The 27,062-nt window shown below is 44.5% G+C and overlaps 3 protein-coding genes across 5 annotated transcripts in view; 2 read left to right on the top strand and 1 right to left on the bottom strand.

The window, feature by feature from the left end:
* Window positions 1-1,525, bottom strand: part of Ska2 (spindle and kinetochore associated complex subunit 2) — a 35,335-nt gene extending 33,810 nt beyond the window's left edge. For all 3 annotated transcript variants that reach the window (XR_006149106.1, XR_006149105.1, XM_042690852.1), the window contains exon 1: window positions 1,422-1,525. Coding sequence is in view for 1 of the 3 variants with exons in the window: in XM_042690852.1 (XP_042546786.1) it covers window positions 1,422-1,454 (33 nt within the window). In the remaining 2 variants the exon portion in view is untranslated. The remainder of the gene's footprint in view (window positions 1-1,421) is intronic.
* Window positions 1,526-1,870: 345 nt separating this feature from the next.
* Window positions 1,871-24,454, top strand: Prr11 (proline rich 11). Its single transcript, XM_042693390.1, has 10 exons — window positions 1,871-2,094; window positions 13,965-14,097; window positions 15,275-15,425; window positions 15,979-16,101; window positions 16,596-16,871; window positions 17,729-17,827; window positions 18,635-18,747; window positions 21,258-21,317; window positions 21,407-21,503; window positions 24,332-24,454. The coding sequence occupies exons 2-10, from the start codon at window positions 13,970-13,972 to the stop codon at window positions 24,398-24,400; spliced, it is 1,116 nt and encodes a 371-aa protein (XP_042549324.1). The 5' UTR covers window positions 1,871-2,094; window positions 13,965-13,969; the 3' UTR covers window positions 24,401-24,454.
* Window positions 24,455-25,649: 1,195 nt separating this feature from the next.
* On the top strand, window positions 25,650-26,736 carry LOC122118140 (NEDD8-conjugating enzyme UBE2F-like). Its single transcript, XM_042692058.1, has one exon. It carries the CDS (start codon window positions 25,757-25,759, stop codon window positions 26,312-26,314), a length of 558 nt encoding a protein of 185 aa, XP_042547992.1. The 5' UTR covers window positions 25,650-25,756; the 3' UTR covers window positions 26,315-26,736.
* Window positions 26,737-27,062: the final 326 nt, after the last annotated feature.

Raw genomic sequence — 27,062 nt, 5'->3', positions numbered from 1 at the left:
GAGTAGCTAGAATTACAGGCGTGAGCCACCGGCGCCGGGCTTGCGCTCAATCTTTTAATATTCATTATTGCAGCTTTGAAAAGTTGCAGAAAATTACTCTTCCTTCCCATCCGTATCTCTCCACCAACGCAATCTGCACACTCCCACACAAAATTTTAACAGAAAGCATTAGAAGCAGTTGAAACCCCACCAATCAAATAAATTTATCTAGAGAGGTACTTCAATCCAGAAGAAACACATCAGAAGAAAATAAAAGACGAAGGTCTTACACATTTTTAGTGTGAGTGGGGAATTGGGATGGTGCTCAACATCTTCCAGGTTCACCATGTGTCCCTAAAAAGCATAAGTTACACCCCCCCCCCCCCCCAGCTTCATCAGGAAGAGAGCAGCCAAGGCACCAGAATATCTAAACACTTCACACCAGAGAACGGCAGGGGGTGGGAGGAGGACGGGTGGCAGATGGAAAAGCAACAAGTTTTCCGAATTCTCAATTTAATACGGTTCCTTTTCCCTCACCAAGGAAAACAAATGGCAGAGAGGGTCAAAGAGGTCTTCCTACAAATTCAGGATTTGTAAGGAAGCCAACGCAATCTGAAAAACAGACTTGATAGTGTGAAAAGCAAAAGGCTGTAGACTGAACAAGGGAGCTAAGAAAAAGCGCGGGCGATCGAACTGCGGCAACAGATGGGAGGGAGAGACGAATACCGAGGACCAGGGAGGGGGAACCGCGTTTTCTTCCCCCCCCCCCCCCTGCCCGGGGCGGGTGAGGCTGTCCCGTCCTCCCCGCTTCACTTCCTTAGAAGTGGGGGCGGGGTTCCTGGCCGGCCCCCATCCCGCTCGTGCTCCCGATCCCCAGGGCTCACTCCTCACCCAAGGCTGGCCTCCTCCGCACTCAAAACAGAGCTAGGTGCAACCTGAACCCCTAGCAAGTTGCACGCGACCTCCTCCGAAAAGCAGAATCGCTCAACCCGAAAGGTTTTCTCCCTGCACCCCCAACTCCGTCCCCCCCCCCCCGGCTTAGTCCCACACCCCATCCTCCATTCCTCTCCCCACCCCCACTTTCCTATAATGAACGACTGCTCCCTTTCCCGCAGTCACATTTTCTGTGTGTGCAAATAAAACGCAATTTGCACCAGGCGAAGCTCCCAGAGGAAAGGAAAAGTGAAGGCAAGGAACTACAAAGGGTCGGCAGCCTCAACATCTCCCGCCATTTCCCTCCCGAGTTTCCCGGATGTAACCCCTGCTTTCCCCGCAGCGGTTAAGAGACCCGGCGGTGGCGGCTCCCTTCGACGCAGTAGGGAACGTGATTCTGACCCAGTCTCTACCACCCAGAGTTTCTGGCGACTCCAAATTGCTCCCCATTTCTGAGGCAACTGGGGAAAAATTAACAACCCAATAGGCCGCCTTCACTCTGAACTCACCATGAGTTCCAGCTTATCGACCTCCGCCTCCATGTTGAATACTTCACATTCCTCAGACCGCGGACCCGCTTAAGCTGCAAGCCGTACTAGCACTGAGGGTCTCTATTGGACAGCTGTCACTCAACGTCTCGCACTCATTGGTTCCTCCGTTCCATCTGCGCCCGCCCATTGGCGATTGGGTAACGCCCCTCTTTATGAAACACATTTTTCTGTTGGGCAAAGACACAAAACGCCGTAGGAGGATTGGCTGCTGGGCAAATACCTTTTTTCTATTGGTTGCTCTCCTCTCTACTTTCCATTTCATAGTTCGGGCTCGGCAGAGAGGAGCTCATGATTGGTGCAATCCGAAGAATAACCAACCAATGACACAAAAGCTTCCACCGACTAGTGGAGGGACTTGACACACCTTCTTTCCTTGTCGGCTTTTCCTACTCTTTTTCTCCCGCCTTCTTCATATTCGTAACAGAAGCGCCTCAGCCATGATTGGCTTTACGTGATGCGATCTCAGCCAATCATAAGCTAAGTTGTGCTCCTGCGCTATCTGGAGAGCGAATCATGTGGGGACCGGGGCTATGATTGGTCTCTCATGACAAGGACTTAATTTTGAATTTTTCTTTATGGCGTGGAAGAGGCCACGACTCGGACTCCATCTAATCCCCCGGCCTTTAGACTAGTAAGTGCAGAGATGTTTCTTTCTTCATTACCTGGGTTCCTGTGGTCCGTAGCTGGACATGTTGCTGCTCCGAGTCTTATAGTTTAAGATGGGGAATCTAGTTTGGGCTTGGAAGGTAGGTGGGGCAGAAAGTGAGATGTTTGAAACTACAGAAGTGTTCCGCCTGGCTCCGTCCAAACGAGAGTTTTATTTAATTAACACTCCCCAAAATACGTTTTGTAACGAAGCATCTGCCTTTCCGTTAGATCACTCTTTCCTTGCTATGAAAATAGGTCCACAGTCCAGGGACATTGCCATCACTTAGTGGCTTGCTCTAATCAAACTTACTAAATGCATCTTAATAAGATCACCTCCTCTGTAATTCTTACGTACATTAAAGTTTAAGATGGTTTCTTTCTTTCTTTCTTTTTTGTCAGTCATAGGGCCTGAACTCTGGGCCTGGGCGCTGCCCCTCAGCTCAAGGCTAGAGCTCTACCATTTGAGCCACAGCGCCACTTCCAGCTTTTTCTGCATATGTGGTGCTGAGGAATCGAACCCAGGGCCTCATGCATGAAAGGCAAGCACTCTACCACTGAGCCACCTTCCCAGCCCGAGACGGTACATTTCTTGAACAGGAGTATTTCAATGTTCCTTGGTGCAGCCTAATACTGTTTTGACGTTTTGTGTTCTGTGACAGGTTTTGGGGTTTTGGATTTGGGGACTGTGTGTGTGTGTGTGTGTGTGTGTGTGTGTGTGTGTGTGTGTGTGTGTGTGTGTGTGTGTGTGTGTGTGTGTGTGTGTGTGTGTGTGTGTGTGTGTGTGTGTGTGTGTGTGTGTGTGTGTGTGTGTGTTGCCGATCCTGAGACTTGAACTCAGGGCTTGGGTGATGTCCCTGAGCTTTTTTTTTTTTTTTGCTCAAAGCTAGCGCTGTACCACTTGAGCCACAGCCCCACTCCCAGCTCTTGGGCTTTCCCTCCTCCAGCTAGCTTGGACTTAAAATCCTTAAACCTCAGCCTCTTGAGTAGCTAGGATTAAAGGCAAGAACTACTAGCACACAGTTAAATATTAGTTTTTAAAGGGTGTCCTTCTTATTGTATACTTGTGTTTGTCTTTTGAGAAACAAAGGAAAGCATTCTGAGCAACAGAAAATGTAAAATTAAATATAAGTGCAAATCCTGCTTGTCATTGTGCTGTGATGGTCAAGATAAGCCAGTTAAACTGGCTAATGGAAACTGAATTGACTGGAGGAGATTTAAGGGTGTTTAAGAGACCGCCTTAAAAAAATTTTAGGAAGGTGGGCTGGGAAGGTGACTCAGTGGTAGAGTGTTTGCCTTGCATGCCTGAGGCCCTGGGTTTGATTCCTCAGCACCACATAAGCAAAAAGAAAAAAGCCGGAAGTGGTGCTGTGGCTCAAGCCGTAGAGTGCTAGCCTTGAGTTGAAGAACTGAGGGACAGCACCCAGGCCCAGAGTTCAGGCCCCACAACCGGACCTAAAAATAAAGCCGGGCGCTGGTGGCTCACGCCTGTAATCCTAGCTACTCAGGAGACTGAGATCTGAGGATCGCAGTTCAAAGCCCGCCAGGGCAGGAGAGACTGTGAGACTCCTATCTCCAATAAACCACCAGAAAACCGGAAGTGGCGCTGTAGCTCAAGTGGTAGAGCGCTCGCCTTGAGCTGAAGAGCTGAGGGACAGCACCCAGGCCCAGAGTTCAAGCCCACGACCGACAAAAATAAAATAAAATAAATAAAAATTAAAAAAATTTAGGAAGGTGATAGTGAAATACAACTGTTATTTTCATTTCTCCTACAACTTTGAAAGCTCCCTTGACAAGAGTACTTAAGTTTGAACTCAGCACCAGGGTGTTGTTCCTTAGTTATTTTAGTCAAGGCTGGTGCTCTACCACTTGAGCTACAGCTCCACTTCCAGCCTTTTGCTGATTAATCAGAGATAGGAATCTCACAGACCATCTTGCCCAAGCTAGGTTTGAACTCCAACCCTCAAATATAAGCCTCCTGAATAGCTAGAATTACAAGCAAGAGCCACAAATGCTTGGCCCAAAGAACTTTTCATATAAAACCAGATAGAGTTTTTATAGAAGCAGCTGTGCCTGCAGAAGATTGTAATTCTCACTCTGTTATTACTGCATCTTCCTACTTCAAAAATTTGGACCTGGTCCTTTGATCATATGAAGATGTGATATAATTTGAAGAACCAAAAACCTTCCCAACCAAGAGCTTTCTAGCATTTTATTGTATTACAGCATCTTCCTTAATAAAAGAGAATACACTTGCTAGTGAACATCTAAAAGGAATGGTTTTAGCCAGGCGCTTGGTAGCTCATGCCTGTAATCATAGCTACACAGGAGGCTGAGATCTAAGGATTGTGGTTCAAAACCAGCCTAGGCAGGAATTCCCCGTGAGACTCTTATCTCCAATTAACCACTGGAAAACTGGAAGTGGTGCTGTAGCTCAAGTGGTAGAGTGCTTGCCTTGAGCTGAAGAGCTGAGGGACAGTGCCCAAGCCCAGAGTTCAATCCCCATGATGGACAAAAAAAAAAAAAAAAGGAATGATTTTTTATTTATTTTTTTTTGGGGGGGGGTTCCGGTCGTGGGGCCTGAACTCTGGGCCTGGGTGCTGTCCCTCAGCTCTTCAGCTCAAGGCTAGCGCTCTACCACTTGAGCCACAGTGCCACTTCCGGCTTTTTTCTTTTTGCTTATGTGGTGCTGAGGAATCTAACCGAGGCCTTGAGCATGCAAGGCAAGCGCTCTACCACTGAGCCACCTTCTCAGCCCAGGAATGATTTTTCGCATTTGTTTATTGGATGAAATATTATTTAATGCCTTCTGTATTCTAGCCACTGGGGAAATGAAGGTGAATAAAATTTATACTATCCTTTGCAAAGTTCATGGTCCAGGAGGTTGTAAACATGTAAACAAAATTGTAATGTAGTAAGTTTTATAATAAAGGCATGCATAAAGTGTTAGGGACATAAATACTGTAAATTCCATAGGGACGACATTATGTTGGTCTTGTTCAGAATCGTACTTCATAACCTAACAGTATCTGGTGAGTTTTACCCATTCAATTAATATCTGTAAAGTAAAAGTAACAAAGATAGGTTTAAGCTAGGTGCTGATGTCTCACACCACCAGCTGAGATCTGAGGATTGTGGGTTAAAACCAGCTTGGGTAAGAAAGTTCATGAGACTCTTATCTCCAATTAAGCATAAAATAAGCTGGATGTTAGCCAGGTGCCAGTGGTTCATGCCTGTAATCCTAGCTACTCAGGAGGCTGAGATCTGAGGATCGCAGTTCAAAGCCAGCCTGGGCAGGAAAGTCTGAGAGACTTTTTTTTTCTTTGGTCAGTTGTGGGGCTTGAACTCTGGGCCTGGGCCTGGGTGCTGTCCCGCCACTTTTCAGCTCAAGGCAAGTGCTCTACCACTTGAGCCACAGCACCACTTCCGGTTTTCTGGTGGATTATTGGAGATGAGTTTCATGGACTTTCCTGCACTGGGTGGCTTTGAACTGTGATCCTCAAATCCCAACCTTCTGAATAGCTAGGATTACAGGCCTGAGCCACCAGCACCTTTCTCTGAGAGACTCTTATCTCCAATACACCACCACAAAACCAGAACTGGTGCTGTGGGTCAAGTGGTAGATCGCTCACCTTGATCTTATAAGTTAAAGGACAGCACCCAGGCCCAGAGTTCAAGCCCCACAACTGACAGCAAAAAAAGAAAAAAAAAAGCTCAGAGACAGCGCCCAGGCCCTGAGTTCAAGCTTGGCTCAAAAAAAAAGCTAGGTGTAAGATAACCTTAAGGAGAGTACCGCCTAGAGGAGGAAAGAAAGGCTGATAACACTGTAGAAAGTATCTCACATGGGGCTGGGAAGGTAGCTCAGTGGTAGAGCATTTGCCTTGCATGCATGAGGCCCTGGGTTCGATTCCCCAGCACAACATAAGCAAAAAGAAAAAAGCCAGAAGTGGCGCTGTGGCTCAAGTGGTAGAGCGCTAGCCTTGAGCTGAAGAGCTGAGGGACAGCGCCCAGGCCCAGAGTTCAGGCCCCACAACCAGACCCCAAAAAAAAAAAGTATCTGACATTTGGTATACCTGAAGTACAAATTACTAGTTAAAGCAGAAGAAATAACACTGTATGGATCCATAGGAGCCTTAGTGTTGAATAGCTTTGAAAAATAGGCTGAGGAATTTTTTTTCCAGTGCTAGGATCAAACCTAGGGTCTTGTACATGCTAGACAATTTTTCCCCCTCTGTTGTACAGCTTGAACTCAGGGCCTTGACACTGTCCCTGAGTTTCTCACTCAAGGCTAGAGCTCTACCACTTTGACCCACAGTTCCACTTTCTGGCGGTTAATTAGCAATGAGTCTCATGAACTTTCCTACCTAGGCTGGCTTTGTTTGTTTTTGTTGGTGGTGGTTTTTTGTCAGTCATGGGGGCTGAACTCTGGGTCTGGGTGCTGTCCCTCAGCTCTTCAACTCAAGGCTAGCACTCTACCACTTGAGCCACAGTGCCACTTCTGGCTTTTTTCTGCTTATGTAGTGCTGAGGAATCGAACTCAGAGCCTCATGCATGTGAGGCAAGCACTCTACCACTGAGCCAACTTCCCAGCCCCCGGGCTGGCTTTGAACCGTGATCCTCAATCTCAGCTTCCTGAGTAGCTAGCATTACAGGCATGAGCCACTGGCACCCAGCAGACAAATGCTTTACTATTGACTTATACTACCTAGCCTCCGTTGTTAAAGAAAAAAAAAAAAAGTTATGTAATGCCCAGAGACTTGAAGCGCCTAAAAAGACCACCAGAGACCAAAGATCAATGCAAGCGGCAATGAGCTGTTTATTGACGAGCTCGAGCACGGACCCCTCTGTGCACTGATGTCCGAGTGCAGAGAGAGGCCCCCAGCACAGGGTTACAGCACTTTTTATATGTTCTTTGGTAGGGGTAAGGCCTCAGTATGTATTGGCAAGGAATCAATACACCACGCGGGAAATTTAAATCATAATTCTAGCGGATGATTGGCACAGTACAAAGCGGGAAAAGGGCTGGGGCTAATAATTGGTCAGCCTAGCGAGCTATTGTGCTCTAAACTAATTAGACAGTACTTCTAGGGTAATTTAAGAGAAGTGGTTGCCAAATGGTCACTATCTCTGACCCTGACCCAGGGGAAGTGGTTGCCAGGCAGCAACTATCTCCGATCCTAGGCCCGGGAAAGTGGTCTGGAATGTGTCAGGTACTTTGTCAGGTACTCCCTGCCAGAGGGTCGTTAATTTCAGCTCCAGATCCAGGAGTGTCCGGGGCTCAAGGGCTGGTAGAATAGCAGCTGCATTCTTCAAGGTTTAGCAAGCATGTGTACAGAAGCAGAAAGGCAAGTTAAAGGAAGTACAAAATGGCAAATACCGGTCTAATACAAAATGGCAAATACAGGTCTATCTGGTTATATATATATCACGCTTCTCAGTTATACTTGTGAAAACCAAGTAAGAAAGATTTTATTCAGGATCACTGCAATGGGATTTTGCAGTAGGGAAGAGATTGGGTTATCCCCAAATACAGCTTTCTTTGGCAAATAGAAATTTATACATAATGAGCAAGGTTATTAAATTGAAAATTACTGAGGTAACATTAGAGCAAAGGGGATTCTGCTTGAACTGAATAACTAGCATTCTCACTGGAGACAGGCCAGGCCAGACTGATGACATATTACTTAGGTGATAGTTAGGATCCAAGACCTTAACCAGCATCTTGGTCTAGCAAGTCTAAACCAATGCAAAAGAGACATTGTTCCAACATATCATTTTTGCCTCTCCCTAGCTCAATTTTTTTTTTTTTTTTTTTTTTTTTTTTTGCCAGTCTGGAGCTTGAACTCAGGGCCTGGGCACTATCCCTGAGCTGCTTTTGCTCAAGGATAGCACTCAACCACTTGAGCCACAGGGCTACTTCTGGCTTATTCTGTTTATATGGTACTGAGGAATCGAACCCAGTGCTTTATGCATACTAGGCCAAGCACCCTACCACTAAGCCACATTCTCAGCCCTTCCCTAGTTCCATTTCTGTAACCTTACTGGGAAAAGGCTTTGCATTGTACAACCCCTAGACTTAGAACTACCTAGACAGGATGGAAGACAGTGCTGTAACACCTTTTCAGCAAGATACTTCCCTTCTGGATAAATTTCTTCACACCCTCCATTGTCTTGGACTTCATTCACTGAATTGGGGAGACAATCCAGAAAGGCAACAGGCACTGGCAGTGAAGCCGATACACTGGCAGGCATTGTCTATTGAGTTGCAGCCCTAGCAGGCATCATCTGTTCCTGAGCTGTAGGCACTGCCTGCTAAGCCTACCAAAAAAAAAAAAAATATCCTTATCAGCAGGATGAGGAAACTGAAAAGACATTGGTTTGGTTCTTGTAGAACTAATTTAGCAAGGTCCTTTGCCTAACACTAAGTTTTGCAAAGAATTGGTCAGATGAACTTAGAAGAACTTTCTGAAGCCTGTCTCAAGTATAGTCAATACAGAATATTTTTCAAAATTAATCCAAAAAAAGTTTAAAGAAAGTTCAGCTTCTCTTTGGAGAAGCACTGGAGCTTAAACTCTGGCCCTTGTCTTGCTAGGCAAGACCTACCACTTGAGCAATGCTCCTAATCCAGTTTCTTTTCAAAATCTATTTTAAGGATCTGGGAAGGTGGCTCAGTGGTAGAGTGCTTGCTTTGCATGCATGAGGCCCTGGGTTCGATTCCTCAGCACCATATAAGAAGAAAAAGCCAGAAATGGAGGTATGGCTCAAGTGGTAGAGTGCTAGCATAGCACCCAGGTCCAGAGTTCAGGCCCCACAAACGACAAAAAAAAAATCTATTTCAATAATTTAAGAGGTAATAATATGGGGGGAAAGACAGGAGGTTGGTACTGTGCATCAGTTTGACCTTAACAAAAGACATCAAGGGAAGAAGGAAAGGCTTATGAAAGAGCAGAGCATAGAGAAGTTAAGGAAGTGGAGGTCTCTGTGGAAGTCTTACTCTTTGTCTAATAGTATACTCTACGCTTTGAATAAAGATTTCCAAGCTGGGTGCTGGTAGCTCATGCCTATAATCCTAGCTACTCAGGAGACTGAGATCTAAGGATAGTGGTTTGAAGCCAGCTCCAGCAGGAAAGTTCATGAGACTCTTATCTCCACTTGACTACCAGACAACCAGAAGTGGTACACTGTGGCTCAAAATGGTAGAGCACCATCCTTGAGCAAAACAGCTCAGGGACAGTGTCCAGACCCTGAGTTTATGCCTCCCCCACCCAAAAAAAAAAAAAAAACTCCAGTGACATTTCCTCAGATAAAGTATTGGCATGGATTTGATGAGATTTAACCTCTTTATCAAAGTTTACCACTTGCTGAAAGGCTCTCATATTTAGACTTTTGTAAATATCTCATTTAGAGTATTTTGTAGGGCTGGAATGTAACTTAGTGATAGAGCCATTACCACTCTTGAGCCACAGCAGAGTGTTAAAAAAAAAAATGTTAACCTAGCCGTAATAGTTCACGCCTGTAATGCTACTCAGAAGGCTGAGATCTGAGAATCACAATTCAAAGCCAGCCAGAGCAGGAAAGGCCATGAGATTCTTATTTTCACCAGCAAAAAGTTGGAAATGGAGCTGAGACTCAAGTAATAGAGTGCCAGCCTTGAGGGAAAAAAAAGAAAAAAAGGCTTAGAGATAGTGCTTAGACCCATAAGCCCCAGTGCCAGCACAGAAAAAAAGAGAGAGAAAGAAAGAAAGAAAGGAAAGAAAGAAGGAAAGAAGAAAGAGAAAAAGGAAGGCAGGAGAATAATTATTTTAGCTCAGCCCTGATTTCAAGGGTCAGTACTCAAAAAAGAAAAGGGCTGAGCCTATAATCCTAGCTAACTCAGGAGGCTGAGATTTGAGGATCATGGTGCAAAGCCAGCCTGGGCAGGAAAGTCCGTGAGACTCTTATCTCCTGTAAACCACCAGAAAACCAGAAGTGATGCTGTGGCTCAGGTTGTAGAGTACTTGCCTTGAGCTGAAGAGCTGAGGGACAGTGCCCAGGCCCAGAGTTCAAGCCCCACAACTGAACAAAAAGAAAGAGAAAGAAAGAAAGAAAGAAAGGAAGGAAGAAAGAAAGAAAGAAAAGAAAGAGAGAAGGGCTGGGAATGTGGCTTAGAGGTAGAGTGCTTGCCTAGCATGCATGAAGCCCTGAGTTTGATTCCTCAGTCCCACATAAACAGAAAATGCCAGAAGTGGCACTGTGGCTCAAGTGGTAGAGTGCTAGCCTTGAGCAAAAGAAGCTCAGGGACAGTGCTCAGGCCCTGAGTTCTAGCCTCAAGACTGGCAGAGAGAGAGAGAGAGAGAGAGAGAGAAGCATTCTAGACATTCTATAGATAGGCATCACAGTATAATCACAGCTCTCTACTGGAGGCTGACGCAGGAAGATTGCAAGAGGCCAGCCTGAGTTACATTGCAATTCTCTGTTTAAAAAAAAAAAAAATGCTGAGTCAGGTCATACCTGTAATCCTAGCTACTCAGGAGGCTAAAATCTGAGGATCACAGTTCAAAGCCAGCCTGGGCAGAAAAGTTTGAGAGACTCTTATCTCCAATAAAATACTCAGAAAAATCCATAAGTGTCACTGTGGCTCAAATAGTAGAACACTAGCCTTGAGCACAAAGAAGCTCAGGGACAAAGCCCCAGGTCCCAGGCCCCAAATTCAAGCCCATGACCAGCAAAAAAACAAAACGAAAAACTGGGCACTAGTGGCTCATGCCTATAATCTATAATTCTAACAACTCAGGAGGCTGAGATCTGAGGATTGAGATTTGAAGCCAGCAAAGTCTGTGAGATTCTTATCTGCAATTAAGCACCAAAAAGTAGAGCTGTGGCTCAAGTGGTACAGTGCTAGCCTTGAGCAAAAAAGCTCAGGGACAATGTCCAGGCCTTGAGTTCCAGCTCCAGGACTTGTCACCAAATAAACAAATATCAAATAATGAAGAAAAGGAGAGGAAGAAAAGGAAGGGGAAAAGATAGGTGGAAAGAAGAAAGGAATGAAAAGGGAAAGGTAGGAAAGAGCATTATGATTTTTCATCCAGTAAGATTCTGTCAAGAGCCACTGTGTCCTTACCCAAAAGCCTCTCCAAGACACTTTTCACTCACAGCAGGGTCAGTGGAATCTGAGAGCTGAGCAAGCATAGAGCTGCATAACAAGTGTTGCAAGGTTACTGAGTGAAGGCAAGTGGAAAGAATGCCTATTTTGAAGCACAATTGTTTCTATTCAAATCTTAAGTTTGAATGGAAGGAGGCCATGGCCTTGAAACCATTTTAGTTTCTTCTAAGTGAATAGCAACATCTTTGTTCCACAGGTAACTACTAAAACTTCCAAAGCCCTCCTTGTGCTTCAGATCAAACTAGCTCAGACTTGATGCTCCATAGAAGAGCACATACTAGATAACATTTTAAGATGTATTTTAAGTATATACTAGATAATTTTTTTTCTTTTTTCTTTTTTTTTTTTGGTCCGGTCGTGGGGCCTGAACTCTGGGCCTGGGTGCTGTCCTTCAGCTCAAGGCTAGCACTCTACCATTTGAGCCACAGCGCCACTTCCGGGTTTTTTCTTTTTGCTTATGTGGTGCTGAGGAATTGAACCCAGGGCCTCATGCATGCAAGGCAAGCGCTCTACCACTGAGCCACCTTCCCAGCCCTAGATAATTTTTTTTTTTTTGAGTCTGGTCGTGGGGCCTGAACTCTGGGCCTGAGCGCTATCCCTTAGCTCTTCAGCTCAAGGCTAGCGCTCTACCACTTGAGCCACAGCGCCACTTCCGGCTTTTTTCTTTTTGCTATGTGGTGCTGAGGAATCGAACCCAGGGCCTCATGCATGCAAGGCAAGCGCTCTACCACTGAGCCACCTTCCCAGCCTTAGATAATATTTTAAGGTTAGTATTTACTAGGTAGTATTTTAAGATGTTTCAAAATACATATCTTTAAACACTAACATCTTAGATTTGAGAGTAAATTGTTTTTTGGGGTTTTTTTGTCAGTTGTGGGGCTTGAACTCTGGGCCTGGGTGCTGCCCCTCAGCATTTCAGCTCAAGGTGAGTGCTGTACCACTTGAGCCACAGTGCCACTTCCAGTTTTCTGGTGGTTTATTGGAGATAAGAGTCTCACAGAGTTTCCTGTTCTGGCTGGTTTTGAACCACGATCCTCAGATCTCAGCCTCCTGAGTAGGTAGGATTACAGGCATGAGCCACTGATGCCTGGCAAATTGTTATTTTATTGTTATTTTTATTATTATTTAAGTTACTGTAGTTCCTTTCTTTATAGCAGAGAAAATGGTTGTAGTTATGTTTTGTTAGATATTAAAAAAAGATAGACCAAGCAGCACCAAAGAAAAAAAGCCAGAAATAGAGGTATGGTTCAAATGATAGAGCCTTAAACTTGAGCTAAGGAAGAGATCAGGGCCTTGAGTTCAAGCCCTGGTGTATACACACACACACACACACACACACACAAAAGGAAATTAATTTCACTTAAAGAAAATAAAACAAAGTCACAAAGTCGTATAGTAAATCAATATCATTTTAATCAGGGTCTACATCTTCTTCTACTTTAGTATTTTTTTTTTTTTTTGTAGATTGTGGGGCTTGAACTCTGGGCCTGAACACTGTCCCTCATCTCTTCAGCTCAAGGCAAGCACTCTATCACTTGAGCCACAGTGCCACTTCCATATGTTAGGAATTTCTAAGCTGTTGATACTCACTTTATTTCTTTGGGGTTGTTTGTTCATTTGAGATAGGATCTTGCCTTATGGCCCAGGCTGGTCACTAACCTGCAAACCTATAATCCTATTTTCTCTGCCTACCAAGTAGTAGGATTACATATCCCTATAATCAGGTAAACTTTTTTTTTTTTTGGTCAGTGGTGGGGCTTGAACTCTGGGCCTGGGCACTGTCCCTCAGCTCTTCAGCTCAAGGCAAGTGCTCTACCACTTGAGCCACAGCACCATTTCCAGTTTTCTGGTGGTTAATTGAACATAAAAGTCTCACGGACTTTCCTGCCCAGGCTGGCTTAGAACCGTGATCCTCAGATCTCAGTCTCCTGAGTAGCAGGATTATAGGTATGAGCCACCAGTGTCCAGCTTAAATTTATTTCTTTTTTTTTTTTTTTTTTTTGGTTGGCCGTGGGGCTTGAACTCTGGGCCTGGGCGCTGTCCCTCAGCTCTTCAGCTCAAGGCGAGCACTCTACCACTTGAGCTACAGCACCACTTCCGGTTTTCTGGTGGTTTATTGGAGATAGGAGTCTCACAGTCTCTCCTGCCTGGGCTGGCTTTGAACCACGATCCTCAGATCTCAGCCTCCTGAGTAGCTAGGATTACAGGCGTGAGCCACCAGCGCCCGGCTTTTACATTTATTTCTTAACCTAAGTGATAGAAGAAATGAAAGGAAGGAAGAAAAAAAAGCATAATTTTTGTTTTTAAATAATCCAAGGTAATGGTTACAAGTGTGTGTGTGAATGTTACTGTGTGGTAATTCATTCAACTATACACTTAAGGTTTATGCACTTTATATGTTTTGTTTTGGGTTTTTTATCAGTCGTAGGGCTTGAACTCTGGGCCTGGGTGCTGTCCCTGAGCTCTTCAGCTCAAGGCTAGTGTTGTACCACTTGAGCCATAGCGCCACTTTTGGTTTTCTGGTGGTTTATTGGAGATAAGATTCTCATGGTCTTTCTTGCCTGGGATGGCTTTGAACCTCGATCCTCAGATCTCAGCCCTGAGTAGAGGTAGGATTACAGGCATGAGTCACTGGCACCAAGCTTGCATTTTATATGTTTATATGTGTATGTATTGTGCATCAATTTAAATAATACTTTAAAAATTCTCCACAGAAATCATGCCCAAGTACAAACAACGAAGAAGAAAGCTAAAAGCCAAAGCCAAAAGATTATTCAAGAAGAAAGAAGCCTCTCACTTCCATTCCAAGCTACTTACATTTCCCTCTCCACTGCCTTCATCAGAAAAGTAAGCAAAGAACCATGTGGAACAGAGAAAATATTAGATTTATTTATTTATTATTTATTTATTTTCCTCTTTCTTTCCTCGTAAGATATAAACTTCATGAAGGCAAGGTGTTTAGTTACTGCTAATTTCTGTCATTGACTGCAGAAAATGCTTTTAAAAAATATTTGTTGAAAGCCGGGCCCCAGTGGTTCACGCCTGTAATCCTAGCCACTCAGAAGGCTGAGATCTGAGGATCACGGTTCAAAGCCAGCCTGGGCAGGAAAGTCCGTGAGACTCTTATCTCCAAAAACCACTGAAAAACCGGAAGTGGTGCTGTGGCTCAAGCGGTAGAGTGCTTGCCTTGAGCTGAAGAGTGCAGGGACAGCGCCCAAGCCCAGAGTTCAAGCCCCACGACCGACCAAAAAAAGATATATATATATATATATTTGTTGAGCCCTAGGAGCTAGCTGGTGGCTCACACCTGTAATCCTCACTACTCAAGATACTGATATCTGAGGATCGAAGTTCAAAGCCAGCCTGGGCAGGAAAGTCTATGAGACTTTTTTTTTTTTTTGTGGGGGGGGGGTCCAGTCGTGGGGCCTGAACTCTGAGCCTGGGCGCTGTCCCTCAGCTCTTCAGCTCAAGACTAGTGCACTACCACTTGAGCCATAGCACCACTTCCGGCTTTTTTTTTCTACTTATGTGGTGCTGAGGAATCGAACCAAGGATCTCATGCATGCAACATAAGCACTCTACCACTGAGCCACCTTCCCAGCCCTCTATGAGACTCTTATTTCCAATTAACCACTAGAAAACCAGAAGTGTCATTGTGGCTTAAGTAGTAGAGCACTCACCTTGAGCTGAAGAGCTGAGGGATAGTGCCCAGGCCCAGAGTTCAAGCCACAAGACCAACAACAACAACAAAAAATTAGTTTGAATATCTGCATTCTAGAATTTTGCAAAGTGTTTGGTATTATAAGTCTCAAATCACACTATAAAGCCATATTCTTGGGGCTGAAGTGCAGTTTAATGGTAGAATGTGTGCTTAGCAGGCAACCCTGTATTCAATCCCCAGCACTAAAACGTAAGTAAAAATAAATAAAAACAGCTTGTAATCAGTTAGAGGCTACTATTCTGACTTAGGGTTTATGGTTATTGTTATCATTATTTGTTCCATTTGTTTTTGTTTTTCCTACAGAGTAGTTACTTCTTCAACAGACATACCCCAAAGTAGAAACTGGCTAAAACCATCCTGCAACTTCAAGTTTCCCAACATCAAAGATGCAGTCAACCTTTGGACAAATAAAACATGGTATCTATACAATTGGTGCCAGAGCTTCATAGCCCAGGTATGGTTTTGACATACCTGCTTTTAGCAGTGTAATTTTAATTTTAACACACTTGGTATTTCTACTCATATGTCAATGAGCTTACATCAGTTGAGGGGCTTGAACTCTGGGCCTGGGCACTGTCCTTCAGCTCTTCAGCTAAAGGCTAAAACTCTACTACCTGAGCACAGCGCCACTTCCAGTTTTCTGGTGGTTAATTGGAGCTAAAAGTCTCAAGGATTTTTCTTTCCTAGGCTGGCTTTGAACCACAATCAGGAGTGAGCCACTGGCGCCACATCCAGCTTGGAATTGTGTTTCATAGACATTCATCAAACCAGGTGTGGGAGGGCTTGTCTATGATCCCGGCTCTTGGAGGGGGGACTGGGATAGGGAGTTCAAGAGCAACCTGAGCTATGCAGCTAGTTAGGGACCAGCTTGGGCTACTTATTGAGACACCATCTCAATGGGAAATTTTTTTAAAAATACAGAACCATCAAACTACTTTCTTATTGCTTTCTTGACTTCTTTACCATACTGCTGATAAAGGTCAGACCTTTTTATTTGTGACTTTCAGAGTTTAGAAGTACTGAAAGATACCATCTTCCCATCTCGAATTTACCACCGAGAACTTCGCAGTCTGAAACAACAATTATGCATATTGGAAGAGGAGTTATGCAAGCTTCAAGAAACACTGAAGGCTGGTATTAATCAGAATAAAACCAAATCTAGGGCTGTGAATGTGGCTGAGTGGTAGAGTGCTTGCCTAGCATGCATGAAGCCCTGGGTTCAATTCCTCAGTACCATATACACAGAAAAAGCTGGGAAGTGGTGCTGTGGCTCAAGTGGTAGAGTGCTACCTTTGAGCAAAAGAAGTTGTTCAAGGACAATGCCCAGGCCCTGAGTTCAAGCCCCAGGAATTGAAAAAAAAAGAATTCACTTGTTTGTTCTTACTCAGGTATTTGTTTGGGTTGTTTTGAGTGTGTTTATGTATGCTTGTTTGTTTAAGGCAGATAGTACTCATGTACTCAATGTCTATTATGCAGCATATACAAGGAACAAAAGAATGGATAAATGAATGAATGAAATAAAGGAAGTTGTGATATTCTATGTATGCTAGTATTGTTTTGACAAATTCCACCCATAAGAATAAAGTTAACCTGTTGCTTGTGTGCCACATGTTATGTCTTCCAGACTGTGTCAGAAAATTCTTGTCTACACCGCTGTCAAACATGTCACATGAGTGGTACACTCACAAAAGATCCTGCCTGTGCTCCAGTTACCCCTGGAGAATCCCAGGTCGAACTCCCTCCCACAGTGCCAGAGCCAGCCAGCCATCCTCCTCCCCCTCCCCCTCCCCCTCCTCCTCCTCCTCCACCACCACCCCCTCCACCTCCTCCTCTTCCTCCTCCCCCACCACCACTGGCACCTTTGCTGCTCAGAAAATCTGCTGCTACTAAAACACTTCAGGTAGGAAATAATTGAGGAATGACCTTTTAAGGCTGGGCTAAAGTCTTAGCTAGGAGAGCTATATTTATTTTGTGTTGATTCTACATCTTAATTTTATTCCTAGTGATTTCATTTTTAAATTTTTTTTTCTTTTGTAGATAGAGGTCTTAGTCAGTGTTGCCTACTGAGTAACTAGGACTACAGGTGCATGCCATTATACCTGGCCAAGTCTTTTTTTTTTTGGTACTTGGCACCATTTGTTCAAATAACTCTTGATAAAGCGTGGTCACTACTACATATCATAAAGCAAGTACAAAGTCCAATTCTTATATTTAAAAACACAAACACTGTCTCCAGAGAATTTATAAACACTGGATTTAGAAATCAATGTTATGCTACGTACTGGTGGCTCACACATGTAATCCTAGCTACTCAGGAGGCTGACAGTCTGAGGATTGCTATTCAAAACCAACTAATGTCCCTGAGGCTCTTATCTCCAATTAACCGCTAAAAAACCAGAAGTGGAGATGTGGCTCAAACTGGTAGAGTGCTAGCCTTGAGCAAAAAACAGCTCAGAGACAGGGCTCAGCTCCTAAGTTCAAGCCCCATGACCAAAAAAGCAAAAGGACTGTGGGTATAGCTCAAGCTGTAGAGCAGTTTCCTAGCAATGGCAAGGTCCTAAATTCAATCCCAGTACAAAAAATGTGTGTGTACTTATATAATGTTTTTTAATTATGCCAGTTGAACTATATACACCTCCACTTCTGGCTTTTTGCTGGATAATTAGAGATAAGATTCAGAATCTTTAAAAACTAGATTTGCATTTCCCTAGATGTCCTGATCCCAATTTGAATTCTAACCTCTCTATCTATTTTAAGACTGGACCATTAAAAAAAGAAGGACCCATGCATATAACAGTTAAAGATCTACTGACTGTGAAATTAAAGAAGACTCAGAATATTGATGAAAGGAGGAAGGTAAGATATCACTGACCATGGACACGGTCATTCTGGTTTAACCTGGTCGTTCCTTTATGGAAACATAAATATTTGATGTTTCATTATAGTGGCTTTATATCTCTTCAACAAGATGTATAGATCCCTTGGGCTGGGAAGGTGGCTCAGTGGTAGAGCACTTGCCTTGCATGCATGAGGCCCTGGGTTCGATTCCTCAGCACCACATAAGCAAAAAGAAAAGGCCAGAAGTGGCGCTGTGGCTCAAGTGGTGGAGCGCTAGCCTTGAGCTGAAGAGCTGAGGGACAGCACCCAGGCCCAGAGTTTAGGCCCACAACCGGACCCCCCCAAAAAAAAAAAAAAAAAGAAAGAAAAAAAAAGATGAATAGATCCCAAAATTATTCAATAAGGCAGTTTTATTTACCAACCATTAATTAGTCTCCAGAGGTAGAACTAATAGTTGGAAGTTTATTTTTTTGTTTGTTTGTGGGGTTTTTTTGTCGGTTGTGGGGCCTGAACTCTGGGCCTGGGCGCTGTCCCTCAATTCTTCAGCTCAAGGCTAGCGCTCTACCATTTGAGCCTCAGTGCCACTTCCAGCTTTTTCTGCTTGTGTGATGCTGAGGAATTGAACCCAGGGCCTCATGCATGCGAGGCAAGCACTCTACCATTGAGCCGCTTTCCCAGCCCAATACTTGGAAGCAGAAATTGAGTGGAGTAATGGGTATATCTTACATTGACTCAGCACTCAAGTTCACTGATTTAGCATGTTTAGTATGTTTTCTTTTGGATATTTTAAAATGTTTTTAATAATGTCTTGTTTTATAATTGAAGCTTATGCCATCACCAAAGGAATGGAATCCACTAGTTACTGTCACCGACCTACAACGTGTTACACTGAAGCCTAACCCCAAAGTGTTATCAACACGAGTCACAAATGTCTTTATGTAAGGAACTGTACAATATTTATTATACTCTCATGCTACTTCCTTCCTTCTTTCCTTCCTTCCTTCCTTCATTTATTCCTTCCTTCTTTTCCCTTTCCCACTCTCTACCTGGTCCCCTCTCCCCTTTCTCTCTCTTTCTCTCCCTCCCATATATCTTTCCCTCTCTTTCCTTTTGTTCCATTCTTTCCTATTCTTATAATGCTAGGGATCAAATTCAGGGCCTTGTACATGCTAGACAAGCAGTCTGCCACTAAGCTATAAACCCAACCTTGGTTTGTTTAGATAGGTTCTTGCTAAGCACTGGTGGCTCACACCTGTAATTCTAGGTACTCAGGAGGCTGAGATCTGAGGATCATGGTTCAAAACCAGTGCAGGCAAAAAAAAAGTCTCCACTCAAAAACTGGAAGTGGCCCTGTGGCTCAAGTGGTAGAAAACTAGCCTTGAGTACAAAGAGGCTCAGGGACAGGACCCAGGCCCTGAGTTCAAGCCCCACAACCAACTAAAAAAGAAAAGGTAGATAGGTTTTTGCTGTGTGACCCAACCTGACCTTTTTTTTTTTTTTCTTGTTTTTATTTTTGGGTCCGGTCGTGGGGCCTGAACTCTGGGCCTGGGCGCTGTCCCTCAGCTCTTCAGCTCAAGGCTAGCGCTCTACCACTTGAGCCACAGCACCACTTCCGGCTTTTCTCTTTTTGCTTATGTGGTGCTGAGGAATCAAACCCAGGGCCTCAGGCATGCAAGGCAAGCGCTCTACCGCTGAGCCACCTTCCCAGCCCCAGCCCAACCTGACCTTTGAACTACTATGTAGCCCAGACTGACCACAACTCTCAGTCTATGTTCCTCTTCTGCTTCCTATACATAATGCAGAGATTACAAGATTACAGCTGTGCTCCACTAGGTCAAGCTATACTGTTTTCCACCTCTCATCCCCTCCACCCCACCTGCCTATAGCACTGGCCTTGACTTTCTAGGCAAGGGCTGTACTACTTGACCCCCACTCCTCCCTCCATTGCTCTACAGATGTTTTGTGTTAGGGAGGGGGTATTGTATTCTAGGACTTGAACTTAAAGAATTATCTCCTGGGGCTGGGAAGGTAGCTCAGCGGTAGAGTGCATGCCTTGCAAGCATGAGGCCCTGGGTTCGATTCCTTAGCACCACATAAACAGAAAAAGCCAGAAGTGGCGCTGTGGCTCCAGTGGTAGAGTGCTAGCCTTGAGCTGAAGAGCTGAGGGACGGCGCCCAGACCCAGAGTTCAGGCCCCATGATCGGCAAAAAAAAAAAAAAAAAAGAATTATCTCCTCCAGTGAGTACAAAGATAACTTAGGTACAGTATTCATTTTTTGTTAGTGGCTTAACAGTTTAACAAGTCCCCTAGTTCTTTCATTTTCTGGCCTTCCAGCTATAACCTATCTGGCTTGTTTTATACATGTACAGTAGAATAACCATCTTTCCTTTTTGTTGTTTGTTTGTTTTTAAAGAAAAGACCTCTTGTTTTCATTTACTGGAGTTCATTTTGATAAATATTACTTTTTTTCTTTTTTGGGAGGTTGTGGGGCCTGAACTCTGGGCCTGGGCGCCGTCCCTCAGCTCTTCAGCTCAAGGCTAGCACTCTACCACTTGAGTTAAAGCGCCACTTCCGGCTTTTTTTCTTTTTGCTTATGTGGTGCTTAGGAGTCGAACCCAGGGCTCAGGCATGCAGGGCAAGCGCTCTACCACTGAGCCACCTTCCCAGCCCCGCCCCCAATAAATATTACTTTTTATGATCAGACACTCATAGGCATTGTGCTTTCTGTTCCTCTCCTAAGAGTCTCCTCCTCTGGTCTCACTGTGATCTCACTATTTTAGATCTACCTTCTGCATATGAAAGAAAACATCATTCTTTGTCTCCCTAAACTTGTGTACAGTCATTTTTTTGGGGGGGGTTCCATTCATGGGGCCTGAACTCTGGGCCTGGGCGCTGCCCCTCAGCTCTTCAGCTCAAGGCTAGCGCTCTACCACTTGAGCCATAGCCCACTTCCAGCTTTTGTCTTTTTGCTTATGTGGTGCTGGGGAATCGAACCCAGGGCCTCAGGCATGCAAGGCAAGCGCTCTACCACTGAGCTACCTTCCCAGGCCTGTACAGTCATTTTTAATGTAACTAATTTTTACATTTTACATTTTTATGTAACTAGAAGGTTGCCTGTAAAAATAACTATTTTCCTTTAGGAAAAGTGATCAAATCTAGAATTTTAATTTTTTTTTTTTTTTTTGGTTGGTCAGGGGCTTGAACTCTTGGCCTAGGCGCTGTGTTCCTGAGCTCTTCAGCTCAAGGCAAGTGCTCTACCACTTGAGCCACAGCGCCACTTCTGGTTTTCTGGTGGTTAATTGAAGATAAGAGTCTCTTGGTGTTTCCTGCCCGGGGCGGCTTTGAACTGCAATCCTCAAATCTCAGCCTCCTGAGTAGCTAGGATTACAGACATAAGCCACTGGTGCCCAGCTGAAATTTCTAATTTTTATATCTTTTATTTTATTAGTACTCCTGGTAAAAGCCAGATGGATCTGCGCAAACTGCTTAGAAAAGTTGACGTAGAAAGGTAATACAGTTTCTTACCTTTATGCATTTTAAATCTATTTGAAAAGTGAGCATGAAACACAGCTTCTATTCTTTTCAATACCTTATCAGGAGCCCAGGAGGAACCCCTCTTACTAATAAAGAAAATATGGAAACTGGAACTGGACTGACCCCAGTAATGACCCGGGCCTTAAGGAAAAAGTTTCAGGTAAGACTTTAGTTGGGGCAGGTATGGTAGTACACACCTTAAATGTTTGAGGTCAGCATGGTGCAAAAAGAAGGAAGGAACGAACGAACGAATGAACGAAGGGAGGGAGGGAGGGTAGGAGGGAGGAAAAGGATGAAAGAAGAAGGGAGAGAGGGAGAGAAGGAAGGAAGGAAGGGAGAGAGGGAGGCAGGCAGGCAGGCATCTTCTGTCTTTCCTGCTGGAGTACTGGGAACTAGGGTTCTGGCTTCTGTGGCTTTGAATATGATAGCTCCTTCTCTTCTTAGAACAGAAACACAGCAACTCCACAAATAACATTGCCAAGTTTCCTACCACAACAGGGTCTTCCCTTTATTCCATGCTTAAAAAAACAATGCCTTTAGGCTGGGAATGTGGCTTAGTGGTAGAGTGCTTGCCTAGCATGTGTGAAGCCCTGGGTTCAATTCCTCAGTACCACATAAACAGAAAAGCCAGAAGTGGCACTGTGGCTCAAGTGGTAGAGTGCTAGCCTTGATCAAAAGAAAGCTCAGGGACAGTGCCCAGACCCTGAATCAAGTCCCAGGACTGGCGCGCGCACACACACACACATACACACACACAAGAAAGAAAGAAAGAGAGAGAGAGAAGAAAGAAAGAAAGGAAAGATTAAAAAAAAAAGAAAGAAAGAAAAGAATGCCTTCAATTTCTCTCTTACCAATCAATCACCTTGGTCCTTCTGGAAAGTCTATGGCCTTCTTTAAAGGTTCCTTCCTCCTCTTGGAATATCAATAACAGTCAAACTATCCCTACTATCACATCTCTTAGTGAAAGGTTTTCAAAAAAACTGTAAAAGGCAAAGGAAAGAGGCTTCTCTGAAAGAATTTGGCCCTTTCCTTCATAATTAGGGCCCTACTTCATAATTAATACAAAGTGCTGGGAATGATGGAAACAACCAAAATTATGCTAAATCCATATATTGAACAGTAACAACAAAAATCACAAATAAGACCTCTGCCATACATTCTCTACCAAAAACCCACTTGAGAGGAGGATATATAAATAAATGTTTTTATTAAGCCTTAGACTTTAACTCTGAAGCACCTGCACCAGTTAGGCTTTGTTTCTGGACTTAACCACAATGACTTAATCAAATAGAGATTTAGTTTTCTTTTCACTTTTTTTGTTTTTGGTTGGTCGTGGGGCTTGAACTCTGGGCCTGGGGGCTGTCCCTCAGCTCTTCAGCTTAAGGCAAGCCTTCTACCACTTGACCCACAATACCACTTCTGGTTTTCTGAGTTGGTTTATTGAAGATAAGAGTCTTGTGGACTTTCCTGCCTGGGCTGGCTTTGAACCATGATCCTTAGATCTCAGCCTTCTAAGTAGCTAGGATTACAGGTGTAAGTCATTGGTGCCAGGCTTCTTTTCACGTTTTTAATGCCAGTCTTGGGGCTGTCCCTAAGCTTTTTTGCTCAAGGCTGGTGCTCTACCACTTCAGCCACAGCTCTACTTTCTGCTTTTTGATGGTGCTTAATTGGAGGTAAGAGTCTCTTGGATTTGTCTGCCCAGACTAGCTTTGAACCTTGATCCTCAGATATCAGCCCCCTAAGTTGCAAAGGTAACTGGTGTGAGCTACTAGTACCTGGCTGGTACTAATTTGTTTTTCTTACCTGAATATTCTTTTGGAAAGGAGAAGTCCACAAGTTGTACAGCAATGTCATTATATCATTCTTGTGCTTCCATCCTTAGTGTGAGTTTTAGCCTCATGGTCTAGAATGGCTGTACCTCCTGAAGCCATATGTCCACATCCTAGGAAAAAAGAACAAGAATGACCAAGGGCAAAAACAACTAAGCTAATTAAATTAATTAAGCTACCTCTGATATGCTTCCTGTTTAAAGAGGTCTCATGTAGGGCTGTGAAGGTGGCTCAGTGGTAGAGCGCTTGCCTTGCATGTATGAGGCCCTGAGTTCAATTCCCCAGTACCACATGAGCAAAAAGAAAAAAAGGCAGAAGTGGCGCTGTGGCTCAAGTGGTAGAGCGCTAGCCTTGAGCTGAAGAGCTGAGGGACAGCTCCCGGGCTCAGAGTTCAGGCCCCACGACTGGACACACCCCCCCCCCCCCCAAAAAAAAAAAAAAAAAGGTCTCATCTAGAAACTTGTGGTTCTATCAGGAAAAATGAGAAAGATGGTTTTAGAATCTAAATGATACAGCCAGGCTCCAATGGCTCATGTCTGTAATTGTAGCTACTTCAGAGGGTGAGATCTGAGGATCCCAGTTTGAAACCAGCCCAGGCAGACAAATTAGAGTAAACTAACACTTTTCTCCACTTAACCAGCACAAAGCCAGAAGTGGAGGTATGGCTCAAGTGTACTGGCACCAAAAACAAAACAAGACAAAAGAAACAAAAATAGCAAAATTTCCTCTGTGTGTGTGTGTGTGTGTGTGTGTATGTTTGTGTGTGTGTGTGTGTGTGTGTGTGTTTGTGTGTGTGTGTGTGTGTGTGTGTGTGTGTGTGTGTGTGTGTGTGTGTGTGTTAGTCTTGAAGCTTGAACTCTGAGCCTAGGTGCTGCCCATGAGCTTCTTTTGCTCACAGCTAGCACTCTACCACTTGAGCCAAAGCTCCACTTTTTTTGGTAGTTCATTGGAGATAAGGGTCTTATGGGCTTTCTTGCCCAGGATGTCTTTGAACCTCAACCCTTACATCTTAGTCTTCTGAGTAGATAGGATTACAAGCATGAGCCACTGGTGAGGGGTCTCTTAATAAGGAAGAATCATGTTAGTTTCACATATTATTGGCTAATATGTATTGGCTAATTAATATTATTGTGAATTAATTGTGACTTTTTTTTAATAGCTGGCTCACCCTAGAAGTCCAACACAGACTCAACCACTTCCGACAAGCAGCTTTGATGAGCAAAACTGAGGCGGGCCTGTCTGGTTCAATGTAGTAATCCACAAAATACACAATTAAAATCACCCAGATCCTTCTTTTTTTTTTTTTTTTTCCGGTTGGCCATGGGAATTGAACTCTGGGCCTGGGCACTGTCCCTAAGTGCTTCAGCTCAAGGAGAGTACTCTACCTTGAGCCACAGCATCACTTCCAGTTTTCTGGTGGTTAATTGGAGATAAGAGTCTCACAGACTTTCCTGCCTGGGCTGGCTTTGAACCATGATTCTCAGATCTTAGCCTTCTGAGAAGCTAGGATTATAAGCACAAGCCACCGGTGCCCAGCTTCCTTAGTTTTTGTGTGTGCTAGTCCTGGGGCTTGAACTCAAGGCCTGACAGCTGTCCCTAACCATTTTTTTTGTTCAAGGTAGTGTTCTACCACTTGTGCCTTAACTGTACTTTTGACTTTTTGGTGGTTCATTGGGGATAAGAATCACATGGAGGAGCTGGGAAGGTAGCTCAGTGGTAGAGTGCTTGCCTTGCATGCATGAGGTCCTGGGTTTGATTCTTCAGCACCACATAAGCAGAAAAAAACAGAAGTGGCGCTGTGGCACAAGTGGTAGAGTGCTAGCTTTGAGCTGAAGAGCTGAGGGACAATGCCCATGCCCAGATTCAGGCCCCACAACAAAGAAGAAGAATCGCATGGACTTTCTTTACTAGGCCTGCTTTGAATCGCGATCTTCAAATCTCAGCCTACTGAGTAGCTAGGATTACAAATGTGAGCCATCTGGCTCCAAATCCATATGTATAACTATACTAATATGATTCTGTTTGGAAACTCAGGATATATGGAGCCTATGCATACTGTGGTATAAAGTAAGCATTTGGATGTTTTCTAGTTTTCATGATGTAGTAGACCCAGATGGGAAAAATACAATCTATGAAATGATGTTTGCTCTGGAATTACCCAAGTAAGATAACTGGCTATTCGAATTTAATTAGAATATTCTAGTTTGTGCTACTATAGGCATTAAGAAAGTAGTAGTTTGGTTCCTATTCATGCTGATTTTCTCAGGTAGATGAAAAATTTCTTTGTTTGTAAAACTTATGTAGTCATTGCTATAAACTCGATGCTTTAGAAAGACACTCTGGGCATGGTGACCCACACCTATAATCCCACATAGGAAGGTAAGAGGATGATATGTCCAAGGTCAATTGAGGTTACATCTGGACCTTATCTCACAAAAAATAAGCACAGTTTTAAAAATTACTGGGATTTGGGGAGCCGGTGCGGCTGTTAGGCCCGCGTCTCGCCGCCGCCGCCGGCCGGGCATGGTGTTGGGCGCCGGCCCGCCTCGCCTGTCTCGGGGTGCTGAGAGTAAAGGTGGTAGTAATGCTAACGCTGGCAAGCAAACTGAAGCGAGATGACGGTCTCAAAGGGCCCCGGACAGCTGCTGCTGCGTCTGACTCCACGCGGAGAGTTTCCGTGAGAGACAAGTTGCTTGTTAAAGAAGTTGCAGAACTTGAAGCTAATTTACCTTGTACCTGCAGAGTGCACTTTCCTGATCCAAACAAGCTCCACTGCTTTCAGCTCACCGTCACCCCAGATGAGGGTTACTACCAGGGTGGAAAATTTCAGTTTGAAACTGAAGTTCCTGATGCATACAACATGGTGCCTCCCAAAGTGAAATGTCTGACCAAGATCTGGCACCCTAACATCACAGAGACAGGGGAGATATGTCTGAGTTTGCTGAGAGAGCATTCTATCGATGGCACCGGCTGGGCTCCCACCAGAACGCTCAAGGATGTTGTTTGGGGATTAAACTCTTTATTTACTGATCTTCTGAACTTTGATGACCCACTGACCATCGAAGCTGCAGAGCACCACCTGCGAGACAAGGAGGACTTCCGGAGTAAAGTGGACGACTACATCAAGCGTTACGCCAGATGATAGGAGGAGAGGATTGCAGGCCCGTGGACTGTGTCACAGCTCGTGTCTAATGTGGAACAGCACGAGGTAGCCCTGCTCCCGTCCTCACGCTCCCTCTGCCCACGGGATCGCCCCAGGCCTGTGACCATGTTGTCCCGAAGAAGACCGTCCTCCTGACGCCAGCTGTAGATGGCGGATGAACACAAATACGGCAAGAAAGCCTTTGGGCCTCTAGAGAGTTGTCTGCTTCCCTTACCATGTTTACTCCTGAAGCTGTGCTGTCTAGGCTGCCGCGAGACTTCTCAGAAGTTGTCCTGAGCTCAACCCTGAGGCTAGCGCTTGCTTCCCCTCCCCAACCGAACCGGTCCCCCTGCACAAGTGATGTAATGATGTGTTCAGTGTAACTCGCAGATTGGCAATAAGAAACCCTCTGCAAACTGAGATTGGATGCACATTCTCTTAGCTTCCTCCACGAAGGTTGGCCCTGCCTAGATGTGAAGCTTCCCAGAATGCATTGCCATTCACTGTAGATCTTACTGAAATGCGTATTTTATTTAATAGCAGACACAAAGATGTCGGGTCAAGCAACTCTTGAAGAGAAATACAAAGAAACTGAAAGACACATTAGTCATTCTCTCCGAGCGCAGAAGGCAGCCCCTAAACAGCTGCTGCTCTCGTGTCCAGATGTGGCGAGGATGTTTTGGAGCCCTTGGAAGCTAGATCTGGATGATAAAAATAAAAGGCAGGGCTTGGGCTCAGGCCAGCCGGG

Source organism: Dipodomys spectabilis, unplaced genomic scaffold (genome assembly GCF_019054845.1).
Source record: "Dipodomys spectabilis isolate Male_0828 unplaced genomic scaffold, ASM1905484v1 ptg000004l, whole genome shotgun sequence".
Classification (NCBI taxonomy): domain Eukaryota; kingdom Metazoa; phylum Chordata; class Mammalia; order Rodentia; family Heteromyidae; genus Dipodomys; species Dipodomys spectabilis.
The sequence above is the reverse complement of the archived record's forward strand: the minus strand, read 5'-3'. Positions and strand labels throughout refer to the sequence as shown.

Excerpts from the sequence above, each read along its gene's own strand:
- Prr11 (XM_042693390.1), top strand. The coding sequence starts at position 13,970 with ATGCCCAAGTACAAACAACGAAGAAGAAAGCTAAAAGCCAAAGCCAAA. Across the intron at positions 15,426-15,978 it reads GCCAGAGCTTCATAGCCCAG|AGTTTAGAAGTACTGAAAGA; the intron begins GTATGGTTTTGA and ends TGTGACTTTCAG. Across the intron at positions 16,872-17,728 it reads CTGCTACTAAAACACTTCAG|ACTGGACCATTAAAAAAAGA; the intron begins GTAGGAAATAAT and ends ATCTATTTTAAG.
- LOC122118140 (XM_042692058.1), top strand. The coding sequence starts at position 25,757 with ATGCTAACGCTGGCAAGCAAACTGAAGCGAGATGACGGTCTCAAAGGG.